Source organism: Mus musculus, chromosome 5 (assembly GCF_000001635.26).
Source record: "Mus musculus strain C57BL/6J chromosome 5, GRCm38.p6 C57BL/6J".
NCBI lineage: Eukaryota > Metazoa > Chordata > Mammalia > Rodentia > Muridae > Mus > Mus musculus.
The window spans coordinates 112270473-112296480 of NC_000071.6; the positions used below are offsets into that span (position 1 = coordinate 112270473).

General features: G+C 52.9%; 1 protein-coding gene and 1 long non-coding RNA gene across 8 annotated transcripts in view; one reads left to right on the forward strand and one right to left on the reverse strand.

Annotated features, from left to right (window-relative positions):
* Window positions 1-248: 248 nt before the first annotated feature.
* Window positions 249-980, reverse strand: Gm46941. Its single transcript, XR_001785046.1, has 2 exons — window positions 814-980; window positions 249-479 (listed from the first exon to the last, which is right to left on the reverse strand). It is a non-coding gene; the product is annotated as a predicted gene, 46941 (long non-coding RNA).
* Window positions 981-6209: 5229 nt separating this feature from the next.
* Window positions 6210-26008, forward strand: part of Tpst2 (protein-tyrosine sulfotransferase 2) — a 38675-nt gene continuing 18876 nt past the window's right edge. For 2 of the 7 annotated variants that reach the window (NM_009419.5, NM_001326590.2), the window contains exon 1: window positions 6273-6299. Coding sequence is in view for 1 of the 7 variants with exons in the window: in XM_006534849.4 (XP_006534912.1) it covers window positions 21934-21983 (50 nt within the window). In the remaining 6 variants the exon portion in view is untranslated. Of the gene's footprint in view, window positions 6300-18270; window positions 18341-21755; window positions 21984-26008 lie in introns of those variants that run through there. The other 5 variants (XR_003955617.1, XM_006534849.4, XR_389265.3 and 2 more) reach the window with 4 other exon arrangements.

Consider the following 26008-nt stretch of genomic DNA (forward strand, 5'->3'; position numbering starts at 1 on the left):
ACACATTTCACAATGGTGAATGTGAACCCTTCCATTTGAACACGTAAAGAATACCAGCCGGCCCAGAGACGGGAACAGGCTTGCCTAACATCACACAGCAAACACCCATACCCAAATCCAGGCATTCTGGCTTCAGAGTCTTGCACATCAGATTCACATCCTCTCTGCTGCGCCCAGATGACTTTCTGCTCAGCTTGCACGCGGTCTGGGTGTGCTTTTGCACTCGGCACCTTAAATAGGCTCATTGATTGGTAAATAAACCTTTATTATAGTATTCTGGCAAAGAAGAAACTCAGTCTGGTGCATCGTAGACAGAAAGTAGCCCCATGAAGAGATCAAATACTGAGTGTTAAGCCTCAGCAGCAGGTCAGCTCCCCTGACACCAGCCTGCTTGCTCCTGACATGACTCAGTGTGTCATTAGCGAGTGTTGGAGAAAAGCACAAACCAGCTGAGATTTTTTTCTTCTTCTTCTGCGTTCCTGTTTTAAACAATGAAGATCAAAAGAATGTTACTTTTGAGCAATCGATTCAGCCCATAAATCTACCCAAAGAACCCTGTGTTCCGGAAATCTCTACCAGGCACTATTGACTCGTTTATCTGTAGTTAGCATTGACTGACGTTAGCCGGACGCTTGTGGTGAGAAGGGTGTTGCTATGGATATCTTCCAGGAGACGAGGCTCGAGTGATGGAGCCCGAGCCTGCTTCGTGAAGCGTGAAGCGCGGGGAAGCTATATTCTAGGCAGAGCAAACAGCAGAGCCCTGCCGGCCCAGATGGCACCAAGATATCGATGATTAAAAGAAAACAGGTGTACCTTCTGGTTGCCTGCTTGAAACCACTGGTGGAGGGCTGTGGTGTCTGCATGTGGAAGCGACACTCTGTGCAGTGGCCAGCTTGCACAGCTGTTCCTGGCAGCGGGGGGTAGGGTGGGGGTGCAGGGCAGCTTTGCTGTGCCACGAGTACGGGCGTGGGTGCCTGGAGATCGTGGTAAATGCAGCAAAGCATTCTGGGATGGGGGCAGTGGCTTGGTGGTTGTGTGGGCAGAAGTGGGGACAGGTTAGAGGCTGAGCTGGCAGGAGATGAGAGTGATAAGGAAGGTGGGGTCTCCTAACACCTCGTCTGGGCTTTCTGGGGCTCCAAAGCAGAGCTACCATGTTGCCTAACCTTATTCCAGTCTAGCGCTATGGTACCTGCATCCTGCCTCTTCCTCTTCTGTGATTCTCTCCTTCTACCTGACAAAGTGGCTAACATCTTGGGCAAGAAGACAGGCTTGTTTGTGAATCAGGATTGCGGGCCTGGCCTGCGCTTCTGTTGGACCCTGGGAGGTGTCCTGTAAATGGCTTCCTTCTGGGTCTTACTCCCCCCTCGAAGTAACATGACTGTCCCTCCAAACCCAAGATTCTAAAGCTATGGTTCTTGGCAACTCATCACTAATCTCCCAGATCTGATTCTAAGGGCAAGCTTCCGGGAGATCCCCACCCTGAGCTGGTGAATTCCTACCATCATTTCTGTCTTCCTCCCTAGTTCTCCACACTCGACCTCCTATGATGTATGAGTGCAGATCTTTTCATCTGTTTCCCTTTTGATATTATAGTCCAGGCTGGCTTTGCATTTTTTGGGTAGCCAAGGATTATTTTTAACTTTTGATCCTCCTGCCTCCACCTCCTGAGTGGAGGGATTGAAGATGTGCTATCTCGAAGCAGAGCCCTACAGTCATGAGCCTTAAGGACTTGACTGGCACACTCTCTTAGCTCCAAGGTCCTGCTGATAGCAGGATAGCACATACAAAAGAGAAAGGAGATTCCCATGGAATTGACTCAACGGCTTGCTGGGTGGTTGGTCGCTCGGAATTTTGCTCCGCAGTTGTTAAAAGGATGAGTTTGATCTTATTTACGCGATGGTGGTTATTACTCATGAGTCCTAGAAAAAGACTAACAGATGCTAGAGGCACATCTCAGTTGGTCGATGCTTGCCTGGCCTGCTTGGATCCCTGGGTTTGATTCCCTCACAGAAAATACTGGGTGTGGTACCACATGCCTATAATCACAACAATTGGGAAGTGGAGGCAGGAGGATCGTATATTCAAAGTTATCTTCTGCTATATAAGGAGTTGGAGTCAGCCTGGGCCTCGTGAGACTGGGGAGAGAGAAAGGGGGAAGGGAGGGAGGGGGAGAGAAGGGGAAGAGAGGGAGAGAAGGACAGAAAATTAGAATTCAGCAGCTTGATTCATTTTCAAATTCCTTCCTAGTTGCTCTCAGCTCAGTGATATCTGTATTTTCTCCAGGGTACTGACAGGTGAAAAAAAATTGGGCAAATTAGCATCCTTGAGATTAGATACATACACTTGCCCAAACAAACACAAAAACCCAGGAGGGATTAACAGTCAGTATTTTTTTTTATTGTTTGGCTAGCAAATTTACAAGCATATAAGACAATCTCTAAGAAAAACAAAGCGTACAAAAGACTCTAAGCAAAGTAAACACTGCAGAAGGAAAGAAAACTCACTTGGCCAGGGTGAGCAGAGTAAGCCTACAGGCTGACCTTGTCAGCCCTGCCCTGCCTGGGTCCTGACTCTGCCCTGTCCTGGAAATGTGAGGCGCTGACCACCTGGGGAAGAACTTCAGAGCTGATGCATGAGAAACCACCATGTGTTTTGAAACTGAAACCCAGTTTCAACCACAACTCAAAACATGACTTGGGGGTGACTCTAAAGGAAAGCAGAGGCTTGTGACTACAAGGCCCACCTTTCTAGAAGCTTCTCCAGAAGCCCTGGAGTCCTGTACCTCACACTGGTCTTACAACTGCAATTCAGCTGAGCCCCTAACCCCCGACTAGATCCAAGATCTTGAATCTTTGATCCAAGTGTTTGGGAAGACAAAGTGTCTCTCTGATGGAGCGCTCTTTCCATGGTGACAGGGGTAACCCACGTCTTCCAGGCTTGAGTACCTGGGCTGCTTGCCCAGTAGAAAGGACTAGCCCTAGAAGTGTTCAAGGTCATCGACCACAACCCAGACAGCATCAGGCACCGAAGGGCATGCAGCAACTGAGTTTAAGAGAGAGACATGGTCCTGTGGTGTCCAGGGAGGCTCTGAAGAGGTGAGCATCTGAGTCTGGTGATGGTGGTGTGTGTCTAATCCTTGGGAAGCAGAGGCAGAATGACCATGAGTTCAAGACCAACCTGTGCTACATAGTGAGACTGTTTAAAATAATAATAATAATAATAATAATAATAATAATAATAATAATAAAAGTATTGGAGAGGCAGACCAGTCACCAAAGCACTTGCATGAAGCATGCAGACTTGAGTTCAGTGCCTAGAAGTCATGTGAAAATGTGGGTGTTGTAGGCTGTGCTGGTAGCTTCTAGCCAATGAGACACCTTGTCTCAAAGGAGGCCACTAGGATTCTAGAACATAGCACTTCAGGTTGCTCTGGGACACACACACACACACACACACACACACACAGAGGACAAAAACAGATATGACCACTTTGTTTGGAGCCATGTTGCCATGGTAGCCAGTCATTTGAGCCAGAGATCAAAGGGTGTTTCCTGAAGCCTAACCATCCAAAAAGAAATGGTAACCGAACAAGCTTCTTGACAGAGAAGGAACCCACTGCCTGCTGCCTGCTGCTGCCAGAGCACTGGGGGGGTGGGGGGGTGGGGTGTGTGTGTGTGTGTGTGAGAGAGACCTGAATTTACATTAGCTAGCTGTAGACCTCAAACCACATTTCCTGACTGAGCCTCTGTTTTCCTCATCTGTAGAATGAGTGTGATAATAAGAAACCTCAGAAGGCTATTGGAAAGAGTGAGCAAGCAATGGAAATTATTTAGAAAAAACAAAAACAAACAAACAAAAAAACCCAAACAAACAGATAGAACAAACTCAGTGCTTCTGGGGATGGACTCTAGGGCCCTGAGAGTATCCATCTGGTTCTACCTCTCAGCCACATCCCCAGCCCCCGAATGCTCTTCTGGATAGCTTCAGGTACAGCAAGAATCTGAAGAAGGCATAGCCATTGATTTATAGCATCACTATAACCTGGGGCAGGGGGTTGGGAGATGGGATGGAGCAGGGGAGGGTCGGTGCTAGGAAGAGTTTAGAATTTCGTGCTTGGTGCTACATCGCTATCCCATGCTTCTGACAAGCATGCTCTGGAGACCCCCTAAGCCGCCATGCCTTGTGAACCTGCTTAAGGAAGCAGGCCGGAAGGCTGATGAAGGAGATGCCCATCCCAGAAGGTCCCAGGCCAGGGACATTGATGACTGGTTCACCCACCTGCCTTCAAAGTCACATTAGATTCCCAGGCTGATCCACAAGGGGGTCAGGGGGTGTCCTATCGATCCAGGAGGTGACAGATTAAGATCTGCGTGTTTGCTAATCTGGGTGGGTGACTGAGAGCATGCTCATTCCAGCTGTCCCATCAGATCTGCCTCTCCTGCCTTCCTAGCATCTGTGGAAGCAGAATCCTTCCTCTGCATCCTTTGCCTACCCTGGGATGCTTAACCACCCCTGGGATGAGCCAAAGCCCTTACCTGCTTGTTCCTCCCTAAAAGCACCCCAAGGGGGTCTCTACAGAAATCTTATCTAGCCATACTCTTCCCTGATGAACATGGACCCTGTCTCCATTTCAGCAGGATCCTGTGGAGATAGATGCCTTTCCACAGTGCACAGGAGCCAGGCCACATCCTCCCCTTCCACCACATCCTGCCTACCTGTCTTCAAGCAAGGCCCCAGGCTGACCTCCTCCTTTCTGGATCCTGCCCCCCCCCCCCCCCCGGGCCCTGCTGTGACTAATGTTCTTTTCATGACTAGTTGCACAGGCCACCCTGCCTGTGCTTTGGGTCATGAGGTAAGCACCTCATTTTTTCCTCCCTGGACTAGTTTTGGAACCTACTCTTGCCTGGCCAGTTCCAGACCCTGCTGGGAAGGCTTGTTGAGGGGAATCCAGCTTACTTGTGGAATCATAAAGCTCAGAGAAAGCCCTCAGCGGAGCAGAAGTCCCCTTCAGGCAGACCTTGCTCTTTGATCTTTCTTCACCCATAAATAGTATAAAACTCCCAGAGCTGTGTCGTTAGTCACAAAAAAAAAAAAAAAATCTCAAATATGCACTCAGTAAATGCTATGTTGTGTGGTTTCATTTTTGGTAACTGGCTTCACCAAGACGGGGACTTTGTCAGCCCAGCATCTCCCACAGGGCAGGCACTGTTTTATAGACTACATGAATGAATGAATGAATGAATGAATGAATGACAAACACATATCTGTGTGCCTTGCTTTGTCTGGCCTGTAGAGATATTTGTGTTAGTTGTAACTAGTATAAAAATGAATTTCATTTAGTTTTGTACAGGTTTGGGGTATACGGTTTCACAACACCCTGGAAGGTCAAAGGATTTGTTTGGGTGGGAGGGGTACGTCCTTGTATGATGTGGGTCCCTCATCGAACTCATGTCGTCAGACTTAGAGGCAGGCGCTCTTACCCACTAAGCCATCTCGCAAACACCAGGATTTTATTTTCAATATTTATTTTTATTACTGTGTGTCAAGGCACACGTGTGGAGGTCGGAGACAACTTTGTGGAGCCGGTTCTACTCTTCCATCTCTGCACGGGTTTCGGGGATTGCAAGCGTCTTTACCAAACGAGCCATCTAATGTATTTTAAAATGGTAAAACACACCACAACTCGTGCGCGCGCGCGCGCGCTGTAAACAGAGGCTATAGAGGACGCAGCGAGAGGCTAGCCTACACCTTCTCCTTTGCTCTGCACACCTTGGGCTGGCTCCTTTCTGGGACCCAATCCTGTACCTATAGTGCACACCCCTGCGCTGACGGACAGCCATCCCGCTCAGCGTCTGAACGCCAGCTTGTGGCTGCGCCCTCAAGGATGCCGTGCAGAGGAGGAACGCCCTGCGTAGTTAAAGGAGCCAGAGCAGCAAGCTCTAACGGCAGGGGCTCCGCCCCCGGGGAGGAGATGAGGGCGGGGCAACGCTGGAAGGGGCGGGCTCTCTTGGCCACACCCCTTGCGTCATGGCGCTAGAGGGGAAGCTAGGGGAGGGGGAGTGGCGGAGGCCGTGCGTGTGGGCAGGGCCTATCTGGGTCCCGCCCCCAACCCTCTGGGCAAGCCTGGAGTGTCGCGGCTCTAGCGATAGACGTTGGGGGCGTGGTCAAGCACTAGGCGACAGGGGCGTGATCACGAGTGGCTCCGCCCCTTGCGTCACGACACGCGGCCCCGCCCCTCGCGGCGCCTCCCTGGCGGCCGGCAGGGAGCCGGAGTCTGCGCGGGCGCCGATTTGGGCACGGTAGGTGGCAGCGGCCTCGGCCAGTACCAGGTCAGGGCTGCGTGGCGCGGTCCGGACGGTGGGCGGCGCGGACAGGCCTGGTCGCCGCGGGAGGACGCGCGTGGCCTGGAGCCCCACCCGCGCGGCGCCGCGGGGAAGTTAACTTGCGGAGGTCGCGGCCCACGGTGGTTCTTAAGAACGCGTAGACCTCTCTTGCTCTGCCCTGTTTTGCTTGCTTCCTGCTTCACACGTGGGAAACTGAGGCCTGGGGTCACGTGCCCGGGCGCTGGGACTCACAGCTAGGACGGGGCAGAAACTCTCCCGCGGGGTTTTGTGCGCGCGAGCGAGCGTGTGACCCTCCCCCCTCCCCCCAGAGGTGGCTGCCCCTGTACCCACTGCTCCCGGTGTTCATACTGTTCCTTGCCCTCCCCAACCCCTTGTTTCTTTCATTCTAGCAGGGATGCCCGATGGTTAGTTAGGCCCAGCTTCTGCATTGGGGCAGATCGGGCTGGGAGGCTCCGGCTTAGTATTGGGGACATGCCCTTTCTCCAGCCTCTGTTTCCGGACATACAGAACTGGGTTTGTTTCGTTACCCTGAAGAAGCTGTTAAGTTATTTGTGAACCGCTGTACCCGCCTTGCCTCGCCTTGGGCTCATTCCATTTACCATATCTTGTTTTAAAAACCGTATCTAAGGATTTTTTTTTTTGTAACACTTTTTCTGAAGGTCTGATCCACTAACCATATAAATCTTCTTTTGGAAGTAAACTTTAGGTGGTTGGTGGGTTTTAGGATGCTCACATTACGCACTGATCCTCGTCTACTTTTAGAACATTTGTACATCCCCCAAAGCAGCAGTCCCTAACCCTCAACTCCCAAACCTCTTTCCCCAGACCCCGGCTCACCTTCATCTACACTACTATCTGTCTATGGATTTCTCTGCTCTGGGTGGTTCTGTGTATGGTTCCTCATGTGCATAGTATTTCCTAGTGTGGATATTGTGTGTGTGTGTGTGTGTGTGTGTGTGTAGTCCATTGGTTTGTAGATGGACAGTGGGTTGATGTTCCTTTATGGCTGTGATTAGTATTGTTGCTGGGAATACACACACTGTATTTCTCTTTTCAGTTTTGCCTAAATTTCAGGATCCCTTTAAAGTTTAACCTATTGAGGAGCTGCCAAACTCCCAAAGTGCCTTACCACTTTACTGCCTCTGGAATGTGATGGTTATGATGATATTTGTGACCAAGTCTTATCTACCTCAAGCTGACCTTGAACCCCAGACTCTCCGGTTTCAGCCCCGGAGTGCTGGAATTAGAGGCTTGTGCCACTTGCCTGGCTTGAGGTTTCCCATAAATTCTGAATATGTTTCGTTTCTTCTGAAACATCAGCGTCTTCCTGGCTTCAATGCATTTGTTATAAATGATTTCCTAGTTCATTAGTGCTCTGAGGGGTACCCTGCATGTCATCCGGGCGGTTCCTGGGACCTGCTAGTAAGCAGCAGTGGTGAGCAGATTTGTGGTTGACAGCTTCAGTACCTGTTGGGGTTAGGGCCTGGACCTGCCCACCCTCTTCCTGTGCTGGGGGAGGTAAGGTTATAAAAGAGAGTCACTGTGCTTCCCACAGTGAGGGGGGGGGTGCGCGTTCATGTGTGCATGTGTGTGTGTGTGTGTGCAAGCTCCGTCGAGAAAGTGTGTATTGAGACAGGGTCTCCTGTGACTCGGGCTGGCCTTCACGTCACTATGGAACTGAAGATGACCTTTAGCCTCTGTTCCTCCTGCCTCCACTTCCTGAGTGCTATACAGGTGTGCATCGTGACACCTTCTGCATTCAGTGCTGGGGTGGAACCCAGAGCCTCCGGCAAGCTAGGAGATCGAGCTTCCAATAGAACTGAACTCCTTTTATAATTATTGTGGGTGGTGTGTGTGTCTGTGCACGTGTAGGGTCTGGGGAGGCCGGCAGTTGATGTAGGATGCCTTTCTCTGTCGAGCCTCATCTTGTTTTTTGAGGCACAGTCTCTTGCTTAACCCAGAACTTGCCATTTTGCCTAGAATGGCCGGCCAGGGAGCCTCTGGGACTAATTTATAACTCCAACTCGGGGATTGCAGGCACACGCTGCTGAACTCAGATTTTTTTTTTTTTCTTTTTGAAACAAGACCATACTGTGTAGCCTTTGGTTGACCTGCATCTGACAGATATCCACGTGCCTCCTAACTGCTGGAATCAAAGCTGTGTACCACCACACCCAGCCTTTTCCAGGCATGCAGAGACCCAGTCTCTGTTCCGCAGGCTAGCCTAGCATGATCTCTTACCCAGTGAACTATTTCCATAGCCTTGAGCTACGTTCTTGAAGGGAGTCCGATTTCTGAACGTCAGTCCAGGCTTCTGGTAGTTACCTGTTGCAGGGTTTAAAACAGCATTGCCCTACAGGTCCTGCATGGTGTCATCTGGCTGTGGCTGGTGACAGAACTGGGGAAACAGAGCCCCCGGCACTTAGTGTAGCTCCACCGTTCTCCACAAGTTCCTTGGTGAAGAAAGTAGTCTAGGAATCAAGGGAGCTCCCTGGGCCTCGAGTCCCTGCTGGGGAATGAACGTACATCCTCAGAGCTCAGTATGGCATCTTGAGCTCCAGAAAGCCTCCAGGGCATTGTGGGTGTATTTGTAGCTAGACTGTGAGTCGTGTGGCTTCATAAGTGTATCTTTCGAGAGCTCAGGTACGGTTTGGGTGGCTTTGACGTGCCAAGCGACCTCGCAGAAGTTCCCCTGAGAGGAAGTCTGTACTTGCCCCGTACCGTCCATGTCTTGCTGCCTGCCCAGTGTCAGACATACCGCAGAGGTCTGGGATGCCCCTCTCCCCCATCCCAAGCCGCGGGCTGAGGAGGAATTATGGGCACATGAGTCATTTGAAATAGCTGAAGGGCTGGGCCAAGCTGGAGAAATTGCAGTGGAGGACAAGGGGGAACAGACATTATTGCTGGAGAGATGGCAGCTGGTGGCCCGGCTGCCAAGTGGATGCTCTCATTTGCCAGGCTCTTGACCTAGGCTGGCTTGTGGGAGAAAGATGGCAAGGTCAGAGAGCTGGCACCACCTCTCTTAGTATCACCGGCTCTGCTTGGAAGCCAGGCCTGGAGCTGTTGCTGCTTCTTGCTACCCCTGGGCTGAGTTTGCAGAGTACAAGTAGCTGCTACCTCCTGGGGATAGGAGGGGGCATGATGTCATCAGCAGTCCAGTTTGCCCTTTGCAAACCTCAGTGATTACAAACCTGGCTGAACAGTGCAAGGCCCACTGAGTGCCAGCCATTGGCCTAGATGCTTACAGCCCTTAACTCGGTTCTCCTGACGGCAGAGGAGGCACAGAGCACAGAGGCCTCAGTGGTTGCTGCTGTCGGGACTATAGGGTCATGCAGCTGCCAGGTTGGAGACAGATTTGAGGCCAAGGCTATCCTCATCGGTTACGGACCTTCCTCTCTCATTTCCCTTGGTAAGGCCCGGCACATGAGCCCCTGGGCTCAGTGGTTACAAGTATTAGCCACTCTTGTGCACATTTGTATCTGCCTATCTCACTTCCTCCTGAATGGCAGGGTGGACAGACACAGGGTTCTCGCCTTGTGAAGTCCTGGAGGCTTGCAAGCCCCAGTTCCCTCCGGATGGCTGTGGTATTGGGCAAGGCGCTTCCCCTTCTGGGCCTGTTCTTCCTGCTAGAGAAGGGATTCACTGCCTGCGGGTTTTGTTTAGCTCCCTGGTGATGTGGCTGTTCTAGGTTGGCCAGCTGGCTTTGAACCTAGGATTTCTATGCATGCTGGACAGGCTCTCTCCCATTGAACTACAACGGAGGTCTACTCCTGGTTCATTTTGAGATGAGGTCTTACTAAGCTGCCTAAACTGGCCTAGAACTCTCTCTGTAGTCCAGGCTGGCTTTGAACTTTCAGTCTTCCTGCGTCAGCCTCCTAGGAATTAGGACAACAGGCCTGTGTCACTGAGCCTGGCTGCTATTCTGGTTTTAATTGAACTGGCATTCAGACATTTGTAGAGGAAACTTACAGTTCCAAACTGAATTCCTGAGGCTCCGGGCAGGTGTCTTGGGCTGTCCTGATCCCTATCACCCCCAAACTGACCCCAGTGTTACATTCAGGACTGGCCCCAGGAGTCTGACTTGGTGTAGAAAAAGCTTCAGGGTTTTGAGGGCAGCCGTGGGCCTTCCTTGTGTTTGGAAACCATCCCTATTGCTTAGCGCCTTTTAAATCTACTTTATCCTCCTTGGCGTTCTTCACATGCATCGTCACACATTCCTCGGATGTCTGTGGAACATCTCACAATCCCCAAGTCACAGAGAACCTTCACAACCTTAGGTTCAGGTCTGGCCTAAGCCGGTATGAAACAGCAGAGGCCAGCCGCAGCCCGCCTATGTCTCAGCAGGTGAACTGCAGGTTCTGGGATGCGTGAGTCTGAACCACCGGCTGCAGGGACAGATCCCCCCCCCCCCCCCCCTGCTCTGCCCTCAATAGTGACATAACCTCGTATTTCCCAAACTCTGAGGCTGGCAGTGTGTCAGCCACCAAAAGCCACTCAAGCTTGATGTAGGCTATTGGTAGAGGCAGCTGGAATACGTGGGGCCTCCAGTTGTACACAGTTGCCTCCATGACGGGCCAGAAGACACTGAACACTCGGTAGCTGTGTCTGCCCTGAGGGCACATTGCAGCTCCCTAGGAAGAGGCTGCTACCAGATCCAAAAGCAGCAAGAGCCTCTTGTTCTGGGGACCTGGGAAGCTGGATGCTTGATGTCACTATGCCCCACCCCCATGCTGCTTTCTAAAGAATGCATTTGAAACAATTATGGCCTAGACTTAAGAGTCAGGTCCTGCCCCACACCTTGTCCTGGGAGCAGAGTCATACAGGGCCAGGGACACACCGTGCTCGCTGACCACCTCTTGTCTCTGGCTGCTGCATCACAACTGAATACAAATGTATTCCCCTATCTTTTCTTCTCTGGTTTTCAATTACTCGGCGAGCTGGAAGTATTAAGTGGAAATTTCTAGAAACAGGCCATTCTAAGAGGTGTGATGAAACTTACCCTGCGGGCTGGGACTTGGCTGGTCTCCTGTATCCACAGTGTATATGCTGCCTGCCCTGTTACTCTCTGTCTGCTGTGACAGAGGACGTGGTCAGTATTTCAGAAGGCTTTTGTAACTTAACATTACTAAGTCACTTCCCCAAACATGTTACTCTCCTGCTGGCCCTATTTTATTAATCAGATCCTGTCACTGATGTGTGTATAGGAAAAGCCTGGTATGTATGAGGGAACTGTGCCTGGTCAGGCTTCTGCTGGTCTCTTGGAATGTCAGGGGGTCTGGAGTAGTCAGGAGAGTGGCGTGGGACCTCAACACTCCTGCAGAGGTCATCGGAAAGTTGGCCAAATAAAAAGTTCTCTAAATACTAGTGGTGATGATCTTGTCTGTGCACCTTCTGCACTTAGCTCTTAATGTTGATTCCCCTTGGGTCAGCTCTGTCATGGGTAGTGCTGCGGGATCCTTCTTTATACTGGGTGCTGGCTGGAGTCCCGGGAAAGGAGCCAGGTGGAAGCAGGTTGTGTGGCTTGGGTGGTCAGCCTGGCAGGCTGTTGCAGAGCCCAGAGCTGCTTCCAGTTGCTTTCTGTCCGCCTGAGGCAGGTAGGAGGCCTTTATCCCTTCTCCTTAACAGTTCACAAATGTGTGCAGGCAGTGGAGTTGGGGGGCTGTGATGAAGGGATGTGGGGTTGAAGTGGGGGTGCAGTGGGGAGCAGCAAGGCCACCCCAAAGCCCCCAGGGAGCCAGGCTCTTTGGGGGGGTGTGGAACAGATGGGGTAGTCAAGGAGGCATGCTGGGGGAGGAGTTGGCCGGGTAGAAGGGGGAGAGAGCCACACCTGTGAGAGCTGACAGGTGAGGCCTGTGGCCTGATGGGTTTGCTGGAGCTCAGTGCAGAACCCACTGTGTTTGTGGGAGCATCGGGTGGGGGTGGGGTGGGGTCAGGGGTCAGGACATGTGCTTTAAAATTGGAGGCAGTTTGAGTTAAGTCACAGGCGAGCCTCAAGCACCAGGCTGGGTTGTGCCGGGTCTCAGAGTATCAGGAACTGAGCACGGGAGGAAGGAAATAGTTTTTAAAAGACTTGAATTACTTCATAAGTAAAGAACCAAGAGTAGAAGTTTCTGGATGCAGCCAGAGGCGCTGGAGGCTCTGTGCCTGGGAAGTTGTGTCTGCGACAGCTCCTTTTCTCTAGTCCCCTCAGCTCCCTTAGATAACTCTGGGCACCGGACTGGGAAACCCACAGGCTGCCTACCCAGAGCCTTCTCAGGATGAGTGTCTTCATCCCGTCTCTTTCCTCCATGTGTGTCTCTCTGACATCAGAAATTGACCTCTTGCCATCTCTTTACCCATGTGTATCTATGTGTATCTATGCTTCTCCCCCCACCCCTGTGTGTGTGCTTGTGTATGTATGTGTGTGTACGTGATGAGGAGGCCTCAGAGGAATGCTGGGTGTCTTCCTGTGTTCTGCATCTTAGTTTATGAGAAAGTCTCTCACTCACCACTCCCAGCAGACTGGTAAGGCAGCAACCCCCAGGGGACCTTTCTCTTAACTCACCACCGCAATGCTACATTGTAGATGTCATGCTCCTACCTTGGCTTTTATGTGGGACTTGGGGATTTAAACCCAGGTCCTCTTGCTTGAACAATAAGCACCTCATCTACTGAGCCATCTCCCCCACCCTCCCTGTCTCTACCTGTGCCTGCCGCCCATCAGTCTCTCCTGGTCTCTATCTTGGCCATTTGTCTCTACTCCCTCACCTTAGTGTCTGCCCCCCATTGCTGTTGCTTGTTGTCTTCTTCATCTGTCTCCCCAGCTCTCATCCCTGTCTCTCTCCCACTTCCTCTCCCATTTCCCTCGACCCTGGGTGACGTCTGCTATCAGTTCCGTTCAGACCCTTCTCTTGGCTATGGGGGATGTTGATGTGGCTGTTCTCCAGGTCCCCTCCTTCCTGCCCCAGGGCTGTGGGAGGAAGAGGAAACCCCAGATGCCCCCATAGGGACGGTGAGGGAGAGAAAGGCCAAGACTCCAATACTCAGTGCGTGGATTACTAATCCTCAGGACTCCCTGACACTCACACACAGTAGGTGCTTTTTTTTACACCCCGTTCTACGATGCCACAGTGTCGCCTTTACCTCTCTGCTCAAGCACATAGTAGGCCCACAGTGGTGGCAGCTGTGGTGGCAGCAGAGGCTCCTCCTCCTCCTTTTTGGTGGGGGCAGGGTTTCCTCTGTTTAGCCCTGGCTGTCCTGTAACTTCTGCGTTGATCTGACTGGTCTTAACTCACAGAGATCCACCGGCTTTTGTCTCTGCTGCCACACCCAGCACATATCTGGATGAAGAATTTGGAGTCTGGGGAGGGGGAAAAATGGTGTTAAAAGCTGGGGCCAAGCCCTTTTTTCCTGCTGGGGGAAACTGAGGCCTGAGACTATAAACAACATGCCTACTGTTGGAGTGAAGAGTGGGGGAGGGGGGTGGAAAGCAGAGCATCAAGAGCATTTGTCCCATGGGTGGGAGAGAGGCCTGCCAGGCTGTCCAGGGGAACGCCCTCCTGGCAGGGGGGACCTACAACCCCACCCCACCCCAGGGATCCAGGCCACATGCTTCCTGCTGAAACGTTGGGTCTTAGTAAGGATGCTGGGGTAAGCCATGCTTCCTATGATAGAGCTTGCTCTCTGCGGCTAGAGCCATGGTTCAGCAGGAAGTCAGCTCCCAGTCTTCACTCCCAGAACTGGTGCTGCTGGAGACCGAGGACCGGGGGCTGCTGCGGGCACCGGAGCACCCATGGAAGACCCCAGCCCCTCACCCTCTTCCTGCTAAACCTTTTTTCACGGGTTATTCCTCTCTGAGATGCACACTGGTCCTGAAGGCTCTTGGAGGCTCCCATGGGGCCCAACTGTGCCTTGATGCCACCCCTGCTTCCTCTGCAGGACGTCTCAGGCTGCCTTGTCCCTGACTCCCTGGTTTCTGCTGTCTCTCTTGTCTTGGAAGCTGCTTTGACTTCCCACGTGATTCCCGTTCTTGCTCTCCATTCTGCCTGCTGCCTCCTTATCTGACCCATGAGTTTTTGGGCATCCGACTCCTTCGGTCTTCACCGACACCATGAAGATTGCTGGGGGCATCACCTTTAGCTCGTTCCTTGGTGTGATGTCTGAGAAGGAACCCCTCCTCCCCATTTGTGTTGGGTGGGGCCCTGTGCTGGAGCTCTTAGGCCAGGTCCAGGGCCTGTCTCTAAATTCAGGTTTTGCAGTTTGATGTGGTGTGGCTTTTGGTTGTGAAAGGTGTCTTAGTCCCTCTCGTTGCCGTGAGAGGACACCTGACGTTTGTTTTTGCCACAGTTTGAGGGTCCTGCCTGTGGTGTGGAGATGTCCTAGCAGAGCAGTATCAAGTGGCTGGTCACATTCCGTGAGGTGTGAAGGACAGGGCTCACACTGCTACCGCTTTCTCTGTTTCACTCACTCCAGGACTCTAGCCTGTGGGATAGTGCCGTCCACACTCAGGTCTTAACTGCTCAGTTAACCCAGTCCAGAAACTCCATCACAGATGTGCCCAGCGGCCTGTCTCCCTGGGGGTGTTCTCAATCCTGGCAAGTTGATCTATCAGCCCTCAGAAAAAAATAATGCTACTCCTGGCCCCTCTGGGCTTTGTAAGGGACCTTGTAATGCAGCTGAGCCCCTCCTTGGGAACCCCATGATGCAGCTGATCCCCTCCTTGGGTACCCCACAATGCAGTTGACCCTGCCTCCAGCACCCCACAATACAGCTAATCCCACCTAGAGTATCCCATAGTGCAGCTGACCCTGCCTGGGGCATCAGACACCCAGTAGCAAGCAGTGCAGACCTTGTCCCCTCTGTTGAGAACTCTCTGGAAGCCCGTGCCCCACTGCCTCCAGGTGGTGCTTTGACTGTCCCAGCTGCAGGTGGCAGAAGGGTGCCCAGCTGCAGGTGGCAGAAGGGTGCCTGGCATTAGGCCACATGTCTGGGAGGAAGAAGACACAGGATTCAAACCTAGATTCTCACTCTGCCTGGGTGTGGGCTCAGGCTGCCGCCCTGCCCTCCTGTGCAGGACTCACTGGAGGCACAGCTGCTTGCCTGAGGGAGGCTGCGCCCGGCAGTCACTGTCCCACACGCTACAGGGTGGGTGTAGTGATACTGCACATTCCCGAGCATGGGACACCCTGTTCTTATCCACTGTCTTCTTGTTTTCTCTGGGACCTGATTCTCCAGCTCTCCGTGAGGATAAGAAGTATCCAAGAGAAAGGCTGTGGAGGGCTCAATTGCTGGGCCTGTCTCTAGCCAACTCTTTTTTTTTTTTTTTTTTTTAAGATTTATTTATTTATTATATAGGAATACACTGTTGCTGTCTTCAGACACACCCAGAAGAGGGCGTCAGATCCCATTACAGATGGTTGTGAGTCACCATGTGGTTGCTGGGAATTGAACTCAGGACCTCTGGAAGAGCATTCAGTGCTCTTAACCGCTGAGCCATCACGCCAGCCCCTTTAGCCAATTCTTGAGTCCTCTGGCCTGCCAGGCTCTGACCAATGGCACCCTAGCTTTTCTGAGTGTTCAATGGCATTGGAACCTCTCGAGGACCCACAGGCATCTGGGTGGAGGGGGGCTCTGAATGGGACTGCTTGACACTCATGTGACAGTTACAGATTGTGGTCTCATGGTTCCTGAGGGTCGGGTTCTTCTCCCATTCTACAGACCAGGAGACTGAGGCTTAGCAATGGTAAGGAACCCTGCCTGGTGCCATTTGACTGTCTGGAAATGGCCAGAGCTTTCCCATTAGACCCCCAGCCCTTAGGAGAAGGCCCCTCACCCACTCCAGATCTACCCTGGGACTTTAAGTGTTCTTGCTCTGAACAGTTTGGGAACGTAAGAGGCCCTCTAACTTGCCTCTGTTTTGTTGTCTAGGAACAGGGGAGGAGGAGGGGCTAACAGTCAGTCTGAGAGAGAGCTAAAGAGGAGGAAATGGCCCCAGTAGATGCTGTCTCAGAACTGAGTCTGTGTGTGTGTGTGTGTGTGTGTGTGTGTGTGTGTGTGTGTGTTGTGGCTCAGATTAGCCTCATATTTGTTGTGTAGCCCAGGCTAGTCTTGAACTCCTGAACGCCTTGCCTCATACTGGGATTTTAGGTATACATCACCATGCCCTGTCTATCTGATAGCTGTGACACCCCCGCCCACCAGCCCCACTCCCCACCCTGTAATAACAAGCCCGAGATCCCCACAAGATTAAAACCCAGTGAGATGGAGCCCATACAAGCCACTGCAAAGCCTTTCTTACAACAGTGAAGTGTGGGACTTGAAGCCACACCCCCTGGGGCTCGAGGAAGGGGAAGTTAGCCTGAGACATTCTAGGTAAAATGAGCCAAGTAACATCTGAGCTTCCTGTAAATGTACTCTAGAGTGATCGCCCTGTGTAGGGCACAGGTGCACCTCCCAAGGTAAAAGAGTGAGATGAGCTGACCCCAGCCCTCACCTAGAGCCTCCACGGAAGACAGGAAATAGAGTTGACTTAGTCACGTGAAAGCCTAAAGTCTAAAGATCATGTGCTGTGGATGCTGAGGACGGGAAGGTCTGTTGTGTGTCTGTCACCTGAGTCAGGCTATGATTAGAGGCATCCTAATGCACGATAATGACGTTAAAAGAAAAAAAAAAAGCTATGTATTCGCTGTGGGAAAAGGGAAGTACAACCCACAGCTTTCAGGCACAGCTGCATCTGGGCGCTCTGGTCTCTCTGTCTGTCTGTCTGTCTGTCTGTCTGTCTCTCTCTCACTCTCTCAGATATCTTCATGGAGTTCCCTCCATGGGCAGTGCTCTCTCCAGTCACAGCTCCCTGTAGCCCTGCTACCAGCTTACCTGTCTCAGCCAAAACACAGCCACATCCCCAGAAGTTCCTGAAAGCTCCCAAGGGGTTGTATCCACCCACAGTGAAACCGCTAGGTTGTACCACTGGCCAGGCCTTGTCTGCCTCCCTGGGCTTGGGCTCAGCAGATGTCCATACTGAGGATGAGCTGGGACAGCTGCTGTGTGCAAGGCCTTTGCCCTGTGGTGAGAGGAGGCTCTCCTGTTTCACAGATGAGAAGACCGAGACCTCTCTCCCTGACTCCCTGGTGTGTAAGGACAGTCAGTGAAGTGGCCTCAAACACATGGATGAGCCTCTGAGGGTATCAAGTGTAGAAAGAGAGAGGGAAGGGCACCTTGCCCAACCCTCAGCCCACATGACTGAGAACAGCAGGGCCAGGGCAGTGTTGGGGGTCAGCTTAACCTGCGCTGAGTGTCTGGGCTCCTTGAAGAAGGTGAAGCTTCGGGGAGATAACTGGGATGGATGTGGACAGCTAGGACTCAGCAGAGACAACCCAGGAAATGGCAGTAGGTTATGGCTCCTCCAACAGAAGTGCCGCCGTGCATGGCTTCAGACACTGCTGAATCCAGGAGCCTTACATAACTCCAGGCTCCATGTTGTTACCTTCTTAGCCTGTCTTCTGGGTTGGCTTCCCCCAGCCTCTGTGGCTGCTGCCTCCCTCTAGGAGGCCCTGCATGTTGAGCCCTTACCTTACTTGGATTCACTCTCTGGAAGATCCCGTTGACCTGGGCGGGTCCTGTGTCCAGCCTGAGCCACCTCTGTAGACTGGAGATAGAGAACTGTGATTGGACAGAGCCTTAGTTTTTTCCTACACTGGGAGCATGTCAGGAGAGAGTGCATGGCGCCCTCAGGCTGGCAGAGGGACCCTTGCTCTGGCTGGAGGTCTGGTCCTTGGTGATGCTTGGATCTGAGGCAGGCCCTTCAGAGTCAGTGATATACCAATATAGGTAGGGATGGCTTCTCAGAGGACCCTGGAGGGGGTGGAGGGAAGTGGGTGGGATCAAAGGAACAGGGTGGGAACACAGGAAGGAGGAACTTGGGTGGGGCGCACAGAGCGGTGGTGTGCCTAGATTCTAGTTTGCTCCCACATGGGCAGCTGGGACAGGAATGGAGATTGGAGCCCAGGTCCTTGAGTGGGGTAAGGAAGGGGCTGTGGATTGGCCCTAATGGAGGGACTTTGGCTTTTTCTGGGTTTGGAAGATTGAGGGGCTCTCTGACAGGGTGTGGGGTGAGATCTGTGCTTAGTGTCATCTAGGAAGGCTCAGGCTCAGACAGGGAACATGTTGTTCCTTAAGTCAGCTCTGTGAGGGAAGGAGGCTGGTGGGGGTGTGTGGGGGGGAGGGGGGGAGGGATCTGCAGTGGGGGTTGATGAGATCCGTAAAGGGGCTTGCTGCTAACCCTGACGACCCAAGTTTGATTCCTAGGACCCACATAGTAAAAGGAAGAAGAAAAAACTTCTGCAAGTTGTCCTTCAATATATATGTGTGTGTGTGTGTGTGTGTGTGTGTGTGTGTGTGTGTGTGTGTGTTTGTGTGTGTGTGTGTATATAGAGAGAAAGCCTAAGAGAAGGGGAGAGGGGAGAAGGCACAGGACAGATCACTGGTGTGTGTGTGTGTGTGTGTGTGTGTGTGTGTGACTCAGGCCCTGAGGGGGTCGTCGGCATGTTTGTCCGCACACACACACACACACACACATACACGCTCCACACGCTCTCCTGGATATGGCAAGGGGCCAAGCAACGGGAGGGGACTGAGCCAAGTGAGTAGAGACAGGAGTTATGGTGGAGGAGCACAGGCCAAATTTTGATCCCAGGCGTCTTCCTGAGCCACCCTCTCTACCTTATTTGCTGCAGTAAGCCAGGAGTGGCAGCCAGAGAGCTCGGGGACCCTCTGTATTCTCTCTCAACCCCAGGGTGACAGAGGCAAGCCACCATGCCCAGCTTTTTACATGGGTGCTAGAATCTGAACTCAGGTCCTCGTGCTTGGGCACTAAACAGTCCTGCCGAGTGTCTGCCCTTCTCACTGTCTCTCTCGTTTTTTTTTTTTGGGGGGGGGGTGGGCGGGCTGACTGCTTCTCATATGGTAACCCTGGCTACTCCTGGGAAACCAGATGAGCAGACAGGGCAGAGTTGGAGGCCAGCAAGGGGTCCTGAAGTGGGCGGCTTGGTGACCCCTGTCAGACATAGGTAGAACCCTAGGTTCGGGCAGGTTCCATATCCTGACAGAGCCTGCGGAGAGGGGGCAGCTCATCAGAGGACACTCATGTCCCAGGCATTGGAGGTTCGGGTCACCAGGGAAGACCTGTGAGCGTGTCCCTTCAGCCTGGGGTAGCTGCGAGGATAGGCAGGCAGCTTGCCCACAGCTGTTGGCCCTCAGCAGTTTTATGGAGTGTGAGTCCGGAGTCAGTGCCAGGCTTTGGTTTGGGTGACATGATTGGGAGCCTTGGCGTATGTAGCCTCTGTCCCTGGCACAGAGTGCAGGTGAGAGAGAACAAGAGCCTGTGTGTCCCTCCATGACAGCCAGGAAATGTCTGCCAGTGAGCCCAGGGGTACCGAGACTCAGCCCCTGTGACCCCCAGGCACTGAGGGTACCTTGCATTTCTGATTTTCTTGGGTTGGTTTTCTGTTCTGTAAAGCCCACTGTCGTGGTCTGGTCTAATCATGTGACTGTCTGGTTTCTTCCTCTTGGCCGACTGGACCGTGTTTATTGATTTGTGTTTGTTTGTTACTCATTTGGCGACAGGTACCCAGGTTGTTCCTGGCAGAGCCTGCTGGGAGCACTCAGTGAGTGCACCTTGGGGGACACTCAGTACATGCACGTTGGGGGACATTCAGTGCGTGCACCTTACGGGGACTGGCTTGATACAGTTCTGACGGATGCACACTTTACCAGGGACAACTCTGGGTGGCAGAGATGGTCACATCAGTATGCGGGTCTGCAATCTTGCAGATTTCCCTCAGGCCGCTGGCCTACAGCTGGTTTATGGGGTGTGACTTTAGGGTCGGTGCCAGGCCCATGGGCGGCATGGCCAGATGGGCAGGCATCATTCACCAGCATTCGTGTGGAGCCAGAGAGCGCTGTTTGTGCCTATCCACACTTGCTGTTGGCGTTATTATTGTCTTCAGGCACAGAGATCCCATGGTACCCTTAGCCCATTTCCCTGATGGGAAATACTGAATCCAGGGTCTCTTGCTCAGGTGCCAGTTTCGACAACCTTTGTCTCTTTAACCCATTTGTCTGCCATGTTACCTCTGCCCGGCCCGTTTCTCTGAGCTCTCCGTATATCCTGGACACACATCGCTTGTGTGATGTGTCACAGATCTCTGTCTCCTACCGGGCATCCTCTGATCAGTAAGAGGTCTTAATTTTGAGCTTTTGAGTCATTGATGTGCCAGTCCTAGAGGGGCAAGGTGGTAATTCCGGATGCTCCAGAGACTGAGGCAGGAGGGTCACAAGGCCTGAGGGGTGCAGCATTCAGGAGGCCACGGAGGAGGCGGAGTTGCAGGCCAGCAGCCAGGGCTACAGTCACCTCATCTTAGTGAAAGGTAGAAAGAAACGGAGAACCAGCTCAGTAGTGACAGTTGGTTGGCAGTGACTGTGTTTTGTGCACCTTGGGTTAAATTTATGTCTTTAATGTCCCAGAGAACATTTAGTTTAGTGTGTGGCTTACGTGTTTCTGCAAGGTGCTATTGGGAGTTACAGAGAGATGGTGGAGTGCTCTGGAAAGGTGCAGGCAGCATGGCTGGGTGGGGTTGGACACCCCCACCTCCCCTCTCACCCCTCCCCCTCTCCTCTCCCCTCTACTCCATGGCCTAGCAGTGCTTTCCAAGGTTCATCTGTTGTGTGACCTTCCAGGTGGCTTTCGTCCCCTGGGTAGAAAGCTTGGCACGCCTTCACCCCAATGTATGTACTTTTCAGGAGCGTTCAGATCCTCCGTGGTGCAGGGTGTTCTGGGGCGGCCTCATGGAGCCCCGTGGGGTGTGTGTGTGGAGTGTTGTCTGTCCTCCTCTCTGACCTCTGTGAACAGAGAGGTGCAGCTACTTGCCCAAGGCCACACAGCTTCATGGGCAGAACTCTGAGCTGGATGCGGGCTTTATGGGTTGAAGCCCCGCCCCATCCCTGAAATTTCTCTGTATTCATCAGGCAGTGTACCACTGAGAGCCTCAGTTTCCCCATCTGTTGATCTGGGGTATAGCAGTGCTCACTTGATGTTGTACAGCTGTTTTATGTAGGTGTTGCCATACTGGCTCAAAGGACCTCATGTTTATTGACTGACTCTGAGTGTTCATCCTCCACAAAAGGAAACTGGGGCTGTACCATGCTGGGGTCCCAGGGGTGCCACCTGTTTCTTCCCCTCCCCATCCTGTGTCACCCACACACCATCCTGTGTCAATTGTGAAGCACGGTGGGCAGACTTGCTCTGTGCCCAGCCGGTTCTCAGTCCCGCATGACTGGGCATGAACAGACACTGGGCAGCCTGTCTGCTGGCACCCAGATGCCCAGCCCAGAGGCCGTCTCCTCCCTCAGAAATGCTCTATCATTTGCTGAGTTTCCGTGATTTCATGTTCTTAGAAACTCTGAAAGCTTGAGTGACCACGGGCCTGTAGGCCGCGTAGGGGACCTTCTGGGGCTAGACCCAGAGGACATAGGTAGCAGGGGACTTGGAGGTAACTGGCTCCCGGCAGCTGCTCATCCAGACACCTCCTTCAGCCTAAATCGCCATATCTGGCAAATGGGGGGACTCGCCAGTTTGGTGAAGATGTCAGAGCCAGGCAGTCCAAGGTTGGTGCTGACAGAGTGGGGCTGTGGTGGGAGGGCCGGGCGCCTTCATCATCTGGGCAGAAGGGAGCGAGCCAGCTGCGGCCTCGTGTCATTCTGGGTCCCTCTGGGTCCCTCTCAGCAGGGCTTCTGGTGTGCAGATGTGTGGGACTGGTGAGGCACAGACCCAAGTCCTCGAAGTGGGAATCACATGAGACTCCCGGCCTATGCTTCTTTCGTCTAGCAACTCCCTGGGGCATTTGCCACACGGGGCACAAGAACAAAGTCCTTTAAATGGGTGGGTTGTACATCAAAGACAGAAGGAGCCTAAATGTCCTCCAGGATGGCCTTGGCTGAGTAAGTGGTGTGTCCCTCCCTGCAAGGGTACGGGAACACGTGGAAGCACCATGGCTCTGTGTGTCCTGCCTGCTCCGAGTGGAGCGCTTCTCACAGGCAGTTTACCAGAGTGGCTCTGAGCTGGAGTGGGGCCTGGCTTGCAACAGGCATCCCAGTGGTGTGTATCTGACTGTGGGGTTGACAAGCAGCGTAGCCAACCTTGCTTTTTCTGTTGCCTATAAACAACTTGAAGCACAGAACTCTTTAGACATGGTGCGGTTCTAAGTGATTTCTCGAGGTTGGGGCTCATTGGTGGAGGATGTTGGAGAGCTCTTTGACCTCCTCCAATCCTGTCCCCTTGTTGTGACAGCTAGAGCTATCCTCAAGAGGTCACACCTCTTAGGGTGTGAGGACAGTGAGCGTCCAGAGGCACAGGTGTGTGGTGGCTGGACAGGAGAGCGGTCCACCAGCCTCCACGGGTCGAAGCATTGAAGATCCATTTGTGTAGACTAGAGCTCAGAGAGGGAGAACAATTCCCCCCAAGGGTGTTCAGCCCACCCCTGCAGGCTCCTGGGCCTCCTGGGCCTGCCCTTGAGGCCCCGTGGACTGTCTCCAGCCTCCTCTGTTTTACTGTTTGGTGTTCTCCAGCCCGACTGGCACCCAGGAACAGGGCAAGCTGTATGTGCCAAGGTGTTGCCTGTGGGAGATAGGCTGTCCTTTTTACTCAACGGTCCTGGAGGGCCCAAGGGATGGGGGGCCTGAGAAGGACCTTGGCAGACAGATGCCCTGTGTTCCTTCACTCCCTAGTACTCGAGTCTAAGTTTGCTCCTTGTGTCTGCTGGGTTGGCATTGTGTATCCTGAGAGTATTCCCTGAAGTGTTGTAGGGTTTGACCATTAGTTATTTTCAATTCCACTCACTGCACAGCCTTAACTCTGAAGTTTCAGCTGCTCCAAAATTGGGAACTTTGTTACAGAGTTTTGTTGGTACTCAATAGCTTTTAGATATTGTGGAGTGTGATAACAGACACCTGCCAACCCTAACACTCAGAAGGCTGGGGCTGAGTCTCTAACAAGGCCAGCTTGGGTTACTTAGACGATCTTGTCCCAAAATAAACAACCAGAAGGTTTCAAAGTTCTGGACTTTGACATTAGGAATGTTTGACCCACATGAATAATAGTAGTGATAACATAGTGAGGAGGGCAGTGATAACATCCAGAGTACCTACTGTGTGCCCAACATGGAGGGTGGGAGGATAGTGATAGCATCCAGAGTACCTACTGTGTGCCCAGCAAGGATGGTAGGAAGACAGTGCTAACATCCAGAGTACCTACTATGTGCCTGGCGTGGATGGTAGGAGAACAGCAATAGCATCCAGAGTACCTACTGTGTGTCCAGCATGGATAGTGGGGCTGCACTTGGCTGGCACCATGACCCTGCTGCTCTTCTGAGCACGCACTGAGCATCCCCTCCAGCCACTCCTTGAGTATTTCAGGATCCAAGGGTCATAAAGCCAGGAAGCAAATCTAGAAGTGACAGGTTTGACTTTCCCACCCGTCCATCTGTTTATGTAAATGATACGGAGTCTCAGGTGACACAGACTGGACCCCAGTTCACTGTGTAGCTGAGGGTAATGCCAGACTAAGGCACCTCCTGCTTCCATCTCCTGAGATGAGCCACAGTTCATACGTGTGCAGTGTCCTGATGCCTGCTCGGCGAACACTCTACCATCCGCAGCACATCCCCCAGCCCCAGTGTCCTTTAGGAGAGTGGGAATGTTAGGAGAGCAGACACAGGCCCTGTGTAGAGCAAGCTTCCTGCAGAACTCCATGTTCTTCAGCAGCAGCAGCAGCAGCAGGTCTTGGGTGATGAGGGCTCCCATCCCACGCACCGTCCATGTTCATTTAACTCATCCCTAGTTGAATGTGATGGCAGGTTGATGGTCCTGCCATGTGTTAGTCATCAGATCAAGCCTCTATGGCCAACTAGCCTTAGAGTGCAGATGGGGAGACTGAGGCTGCTTCTACTAACTGCCCTCCCCTTCCCCAGCTGGACCTTGGCAGAGCTACATGTGATCTCAGCCTGTCCAGAGGCTTTCCCTGTACCCTGAACCCCCAGGCCTCACAACCCCGCCCCCTCATTCCTGTAATTACCATGTGGCCTTGTGGGAAAGGAGCAAGCTGAGAATGCTGGCCAACACAGACAGACAAGCCCTACGGGCAAGCAAGGGTGGGCATGCTGATGGGCGCAGCCCCTCCTGAGAGGAGTGCCCACCTCAGGGAGAAGCCTAGCCCAGTTTCCTGGCAGACGCAGACACCCTGACCTGGGTGCTCCCAAGTCAGAGGGTGACCTGAATCCGCTCCTGGTGTGCTGGGGGTCTCTCGTAGGGTTAAGAGTACTGTCCCTCGGGTGTTCAGGGTACAAGCCTACAGCCACCGCACCCCCGCTTCCAATGAAGTGGTTCTGTTATCTGGAGGGGACAATAAGTCTCATGCAATCTCACCCACTCAGCTCTGAGTCACAGAAAGGAAGGAGACAGGGACCTGCCTGACCCTCCCTGGGGTACCGAGTGACTCAGGCTCCAGCAAGTGAGAGGTGTGCTATCTTCCTTCACTGCCCAGCTTTTGGCTGGAGGACTTGACTGACAGTGAGGCCTGCCCCGCTGCGCCTTTCAAATGCAGATCATAGACTGGGGTGGGCTCAGCGATGAGCATCTTCTCGGCAGGCATGGGCTGGTTCAGCCCCTCCTCTGCAGAAACAGGCAAATGTTAGAGGTACCAGTTCAGGTACCAGGTTACAGGAGGTGTGGGCTGTGGAGCTTGGGGATGGAACTCAGCCTCCCTTTGGAAGTCTCATGGGGAAACTGAGTTCCTGAGTAGAGAGGGGCCTGCAAGATGTTGTTCTGACTAAAGGCCACAGACTCAGAACTTTCACCAGTGGCTGGACTGAGGCCGCTGTCCTCGGGACACCTCAGGGCAAGCCTGTGTGTTCCCGAGGGTGGTGTTCTCCCCTGTGTCCCCAGACACCCTGGGGTGAGGTTGGAGGCGGCAGTCTCTGAGCCTGGCCAGGGTCAGGCCGCGGTTTAGTCCTGACTCTGGTATTTAACCTCTCCGAGCCTCCTGGCCCTCATCTGCGATTGGGTATCAAACACCATTCTCACAGAGCTTGAGGGAACTTACTGTGTGAACCAGGCTGCCTGGAGCTCAGATCGGCCTGCCTCTGTCTCCCGAATGCTGGAGTTAAAGCGCTTAAACCTTCAGTAGCAGCCCATGAGTGTCTTAAACTGGGTTGTACCAAAACCGATGCTGTGCCCGTGAAACCATCTTGCACATGTGTGTCCCACAAACATGGTGAGCCACGTGCCCTGTGCATGGTGGTCGCCAGTGGTGGTGACTCAGATCTCTTGCCTCAGTATCCTCCACTCAGCCCTATGTGTGAGAGCCGCTGCACCCATTTCACATGGGGGTAGAAACTGAGGCCCAGAGAGGCCAAGTGCCCTCCCATTGCAACTCATCCCCATCCCTGCCTGGGACTGTCATTCTGTGTTCTGCCTCTGTCTCCCTTCTTTGTTGATGGTAGGCTAACATATGGCTCTCTGCCCTCCCCCTACCCCCACCACCACCACACACACCCCAGGCTGCTCATGTAGAGCCTGTGGTCAAATTCAACCCTGAGGTTGTTTCATTCTTGAAGGTGCCAGCCAGGGTGCCAGTG